At 39.6% G+C, this 9,686-nt stretch overlaps 1 protein-coding gene across 1 annotated transcript in view; it reads left to right on the top strand.

The window, feature by feature from the left end:
* Positions 1 to 1,376: 1,376 nt before the first annotated feature.
* Positions 1,377 to 9,686, top strand: part of ATP8A2 (ATPase phospholipid transporting 8A2) — a 287,313-nt gene continuing 279,003 nt past the window's right edge. The window contains exon 1 of the mRNA XM_005417776.2: positions 1,377 to 1,441. Coding sequence (XP_005417833.2) covers positions 1,393 to 1,441 — 49 coding nt within the window. The 5' untranslated portion in view covers positions 1,377 to 1,392. The remainder of the gene's footprint in view (positions 1,442 to 9,686) is intronic.

Raw genomic sequence — 9,686 nt, forward strand, 5'->3', positions numbered from 1 at the left:
AAGCACTTACTTGCAGCTAGCAGTGTCTTCCATGGTTTCCTGTCATTATGTTGCTCATAAATATTTGATTATCTCTTGCCAGCCTTTGTTGTGCCAGTTTTCAGGTGGTGTATGCAGCTTTCTGTTGGTGGAAAGAGATGGGCTTGATACACCCCTCTATATCTGGAGCCTGGCTCTGCACAGGCATAAGCAGAACTGAGCCCCACAGCTGATGATGTCACCAGCATTTGTGTGCTGGCGGCTTTAGAAAGGCTGCACTGGCCAAGGTGCTGCTGTTGGCAATTAACAGCCAGTGGTGGTTCTTCACACCTCCCCTTGCTAATGTGGGCTGGCCTTCTCAGAGCACACAGCTGTCCTACCATAACTGTACTGCCTTGATAAAAATAGAATATGTATCACTCCAGTGGGCCTCATGGCCCCAGGGAAATCTACGGATCCTGTGCTTTGTTGGGATGGTCACTCCTGGTACAGTTCAAGAAGCCAAGTCCTTGCTTCCTCCTATGGCTGTCTTCTGAGGCTTTAAACAAGCTGCTGATGTTCTCTTTTCTATTCCCTATCCAGAAAGCAAGCAAGTAGTTTGGATGGAGTGATGGGAAGAAGTCCTCCCTGGCACTGCCAGGGAGGAAGGACCCTGGAAAGCTGTTTTTAGTGCTTCATAGTTATATACATGACCCACAAAAAGGACTAATGGTCATGGTTATCCAAGATGTATCCAACATAATTAGATATGACTTTAAAGAGAGGCACATAATAATGGGTTTACTATGGGTGAAAATAAAGTGAAAACTGCTCTTTCTTTTCTCAAGGGAGAGGGATTTTTATTGCCTATATTGATAGCTGAAATAATTTCTAACCTTTTCATTTGACAGCCAAAATACTTTGCTATTAACCTTGTTCTGAAGCAAAGAAAAGTAAGTTAAAAATAACCCTTTATACATGCAGAGGTGAATGGATCTCATGACCTGTAACATCACAGATAGCATCTCTGGTAGGAACAGAACATCTTTCTACTAGGATTTCACTTGAGAAATTGTGCTTTGAAACCTGGTAGAGGTGGGGAGGAGGGGTCAGAGTCCAGGAAGTGGACAGGTCATTGTTTCAAGTGCTGAAATCCAGGATGATGTTGAATTTTCCTTTTTTTTTTTCTTCTGTTTGAAATTATTAGAATGTTTCAGTGAAAGGCACAGCTGTCTCTTTGTGCATGGGTATACACAGGCACCTAGTGCACACTTGCCTTCTGTGAATCCAGTGCGGAACAGTTTGAAAGTGCAAACATATATTTCACAGATTACCATGGGGATCACTTTAATCAGCTTTGAGACCTGCTAATGCTGTAGAGATCTTTGAAGGACTACTGCTGTTTTCATCTCAATGCAGCCAGTGCAAGAAGGAATGAACATCATGTCTCTGTGCCGCCGCTGGAAGAGATGCTTCTCTCTAGGTAACTGTATACAATGGGCAGCTGCTTTTGTTGTGCATTACACTGAACTGGGGGTGGGCAGAATTAAGAACAACAGCTTTGGGAGTGCTTTAGAGCAAAAGGTCACTATGTATGCAGTAAATCTTTCTAATCTACTGTTGGCTAGAAGCCAGTGTTATAGGCCTCTGGGCTTTTAGTAGAAGAAAACAGCTTTAAATCATGAGCATATAATGGAAACCCATTTATTTTTCTTGTTTAAATTGTTCTCTTAGAAATCAAGATCAGCTGTGCTTGCAGCTGATATGCTTAAAGCTGTTAATAAATTGTTATAGAACAGATGCAGTGTTGTAGAACAGAAAGGAAAAAGCACTTGGGTGTCAGAATGCTAACAGAATTATGATGCGCCAAAGATATTTTTAGCTTCAACCAATATTAATACAGGGAAACAAGCCTCAAAGGTGTGAGGCAAGAAGGCTGTAGCTGCTTTCTTCTCAGGATTAGCTTTGGCTGTCAGTTGTGCTAAGCAGATTTCTGATGTCTGTTTTTTAAATATTCCACTAATCACACAGCAGATATGCTGTACTTGATAGTTGTGTACATGGCCCGCAAATGGGATTACTAGTCATGGTTATCCAAGGTGTTTCTGAAAAAAGTGCTAGAACTACGGGATCCTCCTTGAGCAGTGGGATTATTCACAGGAGGGATTCTTATTCTTTTTTTAAATATAAGAATGCAACGTAGCTGTAGCTTCTGCCACCTCATGTTCACTTTCTGGAAACTGTTTCAACAGTCTCATCTCTGACCCAGTCTCATTATTATTGCAGTCTCTGTAAGTAAGGTGGGAGTAGAATTAGTGTTGTGCATTGTCAAATGCAGTGGTTTGTGTTTTAAGTTTTTTCCTTTGTGTTGAAAGATTTTTTTTTCTTTAGCAGAAAATTCAAAAGAAACATAATTTAAAAGTTTTTATCTCAGAGGCTGGAAGTTCACACAGAATGAACACAATGTGTTTTCATGTGTTTGCCCAATGAACCTGCATTTGCACTGTTGCCTTGTACGTCAAAATTCTTAAGTTAAATATAAACATAAATCTAAATCAATTGCCCTCCACACTGTCTCAAGTGCTGAAGACTTGTTCATTGTTTTCTAATATATGCATGTGTTTTGAACTTGACTGACAGTTGGCGTGGTAGGCTGTCGCAGACATCTCTTTGTGAAAAATCCTTTCTTTATGATTTTTCCTTCTGAGAAGCTGCGGCCTCAGAAACGGAATGTAAACAATAATTATCTGCTGCTGTGGAATGCAACAGGTCCATCTGGATTGGCCCATCTTGGATGTTTAGAGTTAATGGCCAATCAAGGACCGAACTCTCTCGGACAGTCCATGAGAGCTGCTTTGTTATCATTCTTTACTTTCTATTATTAGCTTAGCAGCTTCTGGAAATCTTTCCTTCTTTTTCTTTTTAGTGTAGTTATAATGTAATATATATATATCATAAAATAATAAATCAAGCCTTCTGAACATGAAGTCAACCTTCTCATCTCTTCCCCCAATCAAGAACCCTTGTGACCACTGTCACAGTAGGCCATGCTATCCAGGAGTTAAAAATAATAGTCAATTCTGAAAAGAGCAGTGAAGTGGTGACATGTGGCATTACCAGTAGCAGAAACCTTGTTCCCCAGAGTGTCAAAACCAGGTAACCCCAAAGAGAGAACACTAGTGCCTGGTATATCAAGTTCTCACTGAACCAATGCCTCTGTCACCACCTTCAAAGCTGCCTTAACTGGTGTTTCTTATGGGACTTGTTCATGTGCTCTTGGTTGGAAAAAATTGATGACTTTTTTTTGGATGCCTTCATGCCTTTATAGTATCTGTCAAGTTGTTGGAAACCTGGAACATATGGAACTCAATTTTCAGAGTTGAATCCGAGTCTGAGAAGTGCAAATTGTCTGAACAGCTTTGAAAAAACCTATTTCACAGGAAGCGTTTGGATTTGAACTTGAGGGATTGTAGTGCATTTTGACAGCTTGGGAGGCTCCTTGAGCTTACTGGAACTGCAGTGTTTGCCTCTTTAAAATTCTGGTGTTGAACAGTTTAAACTCTGCTGTAGCTGAGTATTCAACTTTGTGTCAGGCTATTAGATCTAATTTATATGCTGCCTGAGATTTATTTTTTCCAGGCATCAGATATGTTATTGCTTCTTATAAATCAAACACATGTTATATATACCAAAAACCCCTTCTTAAGTCCAAGTTCTGGTGACAAACTGCTTGTAAATACACAAGTGAGTTTGGATAAGAGCAAAGCTTCTAGAAACACCATTTTTGTTCAATGCAATATGGGAACTCTTCAACTAACAATAAACCACTTGTTTGAACTGGTGTCTATTACTAGTCCCCCTAATATTTTTGTAATGTTAGTTAGGAAGCTGAGGTGGGGAAAAAAAGGAATTAACTTCTCTACTGACTAGTGATGCATCTTCATCCTTGGTGTTTAGCTGACAGTTGTGGCTATGAAGCTTGAGGCAGAATAAGAATAGATCGTGTGCAGTGTTATTAGTTCAGCATTATCAGCAGAAACTACTTGGCTTTGACATTAAGTGAGAAGGTACAAAATTACTTGCGAGATGGAGAAGAGCTGTTTTTGGCCAATATTCTTCTTGTGGTCTCACCAAGGTTGCATATGAGGGTTGTTAGAGGGAATAGAAACATTATGCCTTTATTTTGTCACTTCAAGAAGCAAAAAGAAATGCACCAATGAGACTTGAACTTAAACTATAAGTAACCCTAGGCACCTTTGCTTTCCCATACCCGAGTATTCTGCCAGTTGATTTTTTTGCTTTGAATAATGTCTGTTACTCATACAGAGATAGATGAATTTTATTGGGTGGATCTGCTTCTCATCCCTTCCCTCAGTAAGAGTTCTGTTCTGTCTCTAGAAATATGCAGTATTTGTATGTGCGTTCATCTGGATCCTCTTTGTATACAGTTTCTGCTGAACTCCTGAGTAGCATGATTCTGGTTGCTGCTGTTTAGTTCTCTGAAGTCTCTAATGTTCTGCTAGGAATTAGTTTTGTTTGTTAGTGATAACATTTAGCTACTTCATTCAAGTGAATTTGAGCATATGCAAAAAAAAAATCCAGGCTCCAGCTGTCTCTGTGGCATGCAATTCCATTTACAATTGGAGGCTGCTCTTCAAAAGCAGCAGTGTTTTGTGCCTTGAATTTCTTAGAACTAACAACTTCCTAGTTAGTAATTTAAAATGATTCAAAAAGATCTTTTTTTAGTGTTGTCAAATTTAGCTTAAATCTGGGATAAACACAAGAAAAGTGACTAAACTTCACAAGGAACATACTATTCTGTTCATGCTTAACATTAACAGGGCCAAGCAAATGGAGTTCTGGCTCTCCTAGTTCCTTTAACCTCAGTGGTTGCTTTTGTATCAGCTGAAGCTACAAGAAGTCTTCCATAAATGCGTGCAGGTCAGTGAAGTGAGAGCTACTGATGCTGTGTCTGTTAACACAATCATGTATGAGCTACTGATCCACCTATACTGAGAGTATCTGTGCATTTATTAGAACACAGCAGTTCTTCTGTAGCTCCATCCCACAGGCAGTTTGGTCCTCCTTGGATTGACCAGTGTATATCCAAGCTTATCTCCTGGCTTAGCTGAGCCCCCATGGCATAGCAGCATTCTTTGCAGTGATCCTTGAAATTCGCTGAGATGCTACAAGTCCATGAGCATTATCCCAGTGGCGAACTTTCCTGTCCAACAATAACCTTCTTAGTCTTGTTCATTTTGATAAACAACACATTGCATAGCTGTAAAGAGGAGGGGGGGAAGTTACAGACCTGTGTCTGTTTACTTTCCTGTGCAATATCTGTTAGCTTCATTGATGACAACTTCCTCCTTGCATCTTGGAATCCAGAGAATAATGTTCCTTTGGTCTTCTCTCGTGCTTCTGAAGCTTCATTAGCTTTTAATATCCTTTTGCAGCTACTGTCTCCATCCATTTGTTTATTGGTCTGTATGTCACATAGAAAAAATATTCCTATCTTCAAAACTGACTCACTGCTGTGCATAAAATAGCTGTTCTTTCTTGCTGTGCATCTCTAAAACATCTGCTACAAAGACATGGATGTCTTTTTGTGTTCTGACTTGAACAGGGGAGTTATCCAAGAGCTTTAACTCCCACTGTCCTAAGTTTGACTCACAGTAGTCAAGTTGCTTAAGCTGAACACAAGGTTTTTTCACTAACAGTTTAGCTGTTGGCAGATACAAATTCAGGGTAACTTTAAAGAATAAAATCTTGTTTAAAGAACTCTAATCTGGTTTTTTGCTCACTTACTATGCTTTTAGGTTTTCTGCATGCAACTATTAAAAAAAAACCAACCAAACAAATCAAAACAGCAAAACCACCCCCAAACCATAAGAACCCCTGAAAATCCAAACCAGCAATAAAGGCACTTGGAGGATGTACCTACCAGTTAAAAATCAGACCTGAGTTTACTTCCAGCTTTTCTGTTTCATATTTTCTTTAGTCAGTAAGAAAAACAGAACCTTCGCGAAGTGCACATAATGCTGTTTGTGCCTTGCTGCACAAGCTGGTAAGTGGAGGGGCTTGAACTGACTGAGTAGTCCCTTGGATATCTGCAGTAGCATTTCAGTAAGGAACGGCACTGATTTATGGTCCACTTCTGGTGTTGCATGATAGCAAGTACTGAGCCCATTAGTGTGCAAGACCTGTTGCAGGGCTCCTAATGACTGGAATGATGGAGATGGACAGAGAGCTCATGCTCCAGCCTGCGAGGTGTTCCCTGATGATAGTTCCCTGATGAAGGTTGCTGTGCATGTGTTCTCATGTATTGTGTCTGTTGAAGCTAACAACCATTTTCTGTCACTAGAATTTGTCATGGCCTCCTTGTTATCCTAGATGGAAGCACTCTTAAACCCTATAAGCTGATTAGATGTTACTGGCTCAGAAGCTCAGTGCCAGTGAAGTTCTGGGTGAAAATGTACAGTACTTTGCTCTTTTTTGCTACTCAGCTTTTGCATTGCCATGGAAATCCTCCACTTGTTACTGTCATGTATAAAAGATTGTTTTTAGTAAGGGGAAGTTCTGGTTGGCCTCAAACTACAAGGCACTAGCTTGGGAAAGATGAAGAAAGTTTTATAACTGCCTATTAAAATTGACAGGATTTGTTCATATTTTCATACTTCCATCTAAGTTAATTTGGTACCACACATGCTAACTGTACCTGCTGAAAGCTTTAAGTTCTTAAAAGATAAATATTAGTAATATTCATGGTACTGTTTACAGAACTGGAGCAGTTTGCAGTAAAACACTTCTAAACCCCCATCTACTAAATAAAACTTTTTAAAGAAAATAATAGCTTCATTTCTTGATGCAACTTGCTTTACCCCTAAGATTTAGGGTGTCATGTGGGCAGGAATCCTCATATCAGTATCATATTTGCTTCTCCTTTAGCAAATGAAAGAGCCACATCATTTCCAGTAACTTAAAGCAGAACAGTTCTTGCATGGTTCTTGAGAGAGCTGAGAGGTGTTTTGAAACTGTGTATTAACTTCAAGGCTGCTGCTATTATGAACTCTGGTACTTGCTTGCAGATGATCTAAAGACCTCTTAATTAACAGGACATGGATCTACAGTGAAGGAAGCATATTTGAAATTACTTTTGGTAATAGAAGAACTGGAAAATAAAAGTTCCACTGTGAAATTTGCCAGATCTTCCTTTGTTTGGACACGAGTATGTCAGAATGTTTACCTACAGTGTTATGCTGTTGAACACTGTGGCAGTTTTCTAAATTCTTAAAAATTAAAACCATAACACTGTTCATCAGGATTTTTTTTTCACATGAACTGATTATAACTCAAGGTCAAGATATCCCAGTCCTGTGGAACAAAGCTCTCTCTGAGGACCTGGTAGCTGAAGTTCATGCCCTGTATCTCCTGTTGACAGCATGCTGTGCTCTGCCTCCTTGAACTCCTACCTTATGTGCTTCTAGATTAACTTTCAGCTGCATTTCTGTTGAATGGTGAAAGCAGCTAGGGGAATAGTGCAAGAAATAACATATTTCAGGTAAAACAAACTCATTTAGTCACGCTTCAGAGTAATTGTTTGTGTATTAACTTGTTGACAATTCTGAAGCGCAGAACTCCTCATTTGATGTCATTTTTGGTACTCAGTTTGTGATAGTGATGCTGTGAAAAAATGTTATCCCAAGAAAGTGAGCATGTTACTGAATCTGGGTAGCTTGTTGAGAGCCAAATTTGCTTTTCAGTGCAAGGAAAAGTTTAAACTTGTCTGCCAGCTCTCTAAATATCACTCTTAGCTTTTCAGGTGTTCACTTTGATAACTCTTTCTTTGAGGTTTAACCAATAACAAAAATGTCATGGTTTTTGTAAATGAGAAAGTTTGGAGGCTTTTGGTGAGGCTCTCTTTTCACTCTGAGGAAAGCTGTCTTTCATTTGTCTCAATTCAAAACTGTCAGTACAGTTGGGAGCATACAGGGAACTTTGTGTGGCTACTTAAACTTTGACTTGTGACTGTCTGAGCTTAGAATCACAGAGTGCTTGAGCTGAGAGGACCCCTGGAGATTGTAGTCCAGCTCTGCTCTCAAATAGGGGTAGCTTCTTTACCTCACTGTACTTTAGCTCTTTCTTGTACTAGATCCTAGTCCTGCAAACAGTTTGCAGAATCAGAAGTATGATTCTTGGCTGTAAACACTCTTAACATTGCTTTAATTCTAAAAGGCATGAAGCCTTTGGTGGACTTCTCCTGAACAAACCAGCTGTTTCTCATAGCTTGTGGTTCTGATGTTTTGGTGAGGGGCTTAATTGATCTAAAATAATTTTTTCTTAAAAATGGAACACATGTTAGACCAATCAAGCACTTCACTGAGCTAGAGGTCGTAACTAGCTGGCTGATCTACTTAAGAGAAAAGTGATAAAATTTTGGCATGAGTTCTCTTGTGAGTTCTGACAGTTGACAAGCATCCCCTCATCTTTCAAAACACTACAGAATTCACAACACTTTATTTACTCAATCATGCAGAAGCTATGACTGTTGGTGAGCAGACATTAAGGAGACAGATACATGCAGAAAAATGTCATCTTTGCAGGCCCAGTGATGTAAGAGTATTAAACCATAATTCATTGCTTTTCAAGTGATAATAAATGCCATATGAATTTGTCAAGGCATCAAGTCTGGTTTCTCTTAATGATGAGAGAAAGCTATAAAATCTCGTTATTTTTGTCAAGCTTTAATCCCATCTATTTTTAGAGGAAACCTCGTTAAATAGTGTGAAGTAAGAGCCTTGAAGAAATGAATGGGCTTTTTATAAGGGAGTTTATAAGTCAAGTCTGACTCATTGAACTTGTAAAGTACAGTGGGAAAGAAGTATTAAACTCTTGCAGAAAGTATCTCAGAATTGAAGCAAGGTGTATTAGACAATGTTTAAATTCCACAGGGATCTAAGTAGTTGAGTTGTCATCTTTGAAGATGCTTAATAAACAGGTAGTTGTGTCTTTGGAACATGGTTTAGCAGTGGACTGGGCAGTGCTGGGTTCATGGTTGGACTTGAGGTTCTTAAAGGTCTTTTCCAACCTAAACAATTCTGTGATGCAGACTTAAGATCCATGTGATTAGGGCATTCAAAATTTGATGTAGCTGAACATGTAAACTAAATCTGATGTAGCTCTTCTAAATGAAGAGGCTATGAGATAGTGGTCTGGTATTAATACTACCAATGGAAGCATGAGTAGTTGGATGCAAAATAAATTGCATAGCAGTGTTGCAAGTCCTAGGGTGAATAACAGGAAAGGTCCAAGAGTTGTGGAAGAGAGTGACAAGTTGGCATGCCCTTAAGTGAAGTCAATGAATCTTATTCCTCTGCATACAGGGAAGTAAATGCTACTGTGAGTAAGAGCTGCTGAGCCTTCAGTTTCACGTTCCACAAGTGTTGGAGGTGGTTAAGTCTGCCGTGCTTACCCACAGCCTTTCTGAAACAAAAAACAAAGGTGCAGTTACTTTTGCATGGCTGAAGTGATGATCTGCATGTGGTCAGGTGTCCTTGAGGGGAATACTTCTAAAGGGGGAGTAACCCCTGGGATTGCTGCCCACCAGGAGGCCCTTAGAAGCTCAGAGCTCCTTCACTTTTTTGGAAATGTGGGGAAAGGAGAGTATCTACAGCCAGTAGTAATGGCCACTCTCTGCAGGCTTTTGGATGTGATCTGTTTAGTAACAG

Source organism: Geospiza fortis, unplaced genomic scaffold (genome assembly GCF_000277835.1).
Source record: "Geospiza fortis unplaced genomic scaffold, GeoFor_1.0 scaffold16, whole genome shotgun sequence".
In the NCBI taxonomy this organism is placed as follows: domain Eukaryota; kingdom Metazoa; phylum Chordata; class Aves; order Passeriformes; family Thraupidae; genus Geospiza; species Geospiza fortis.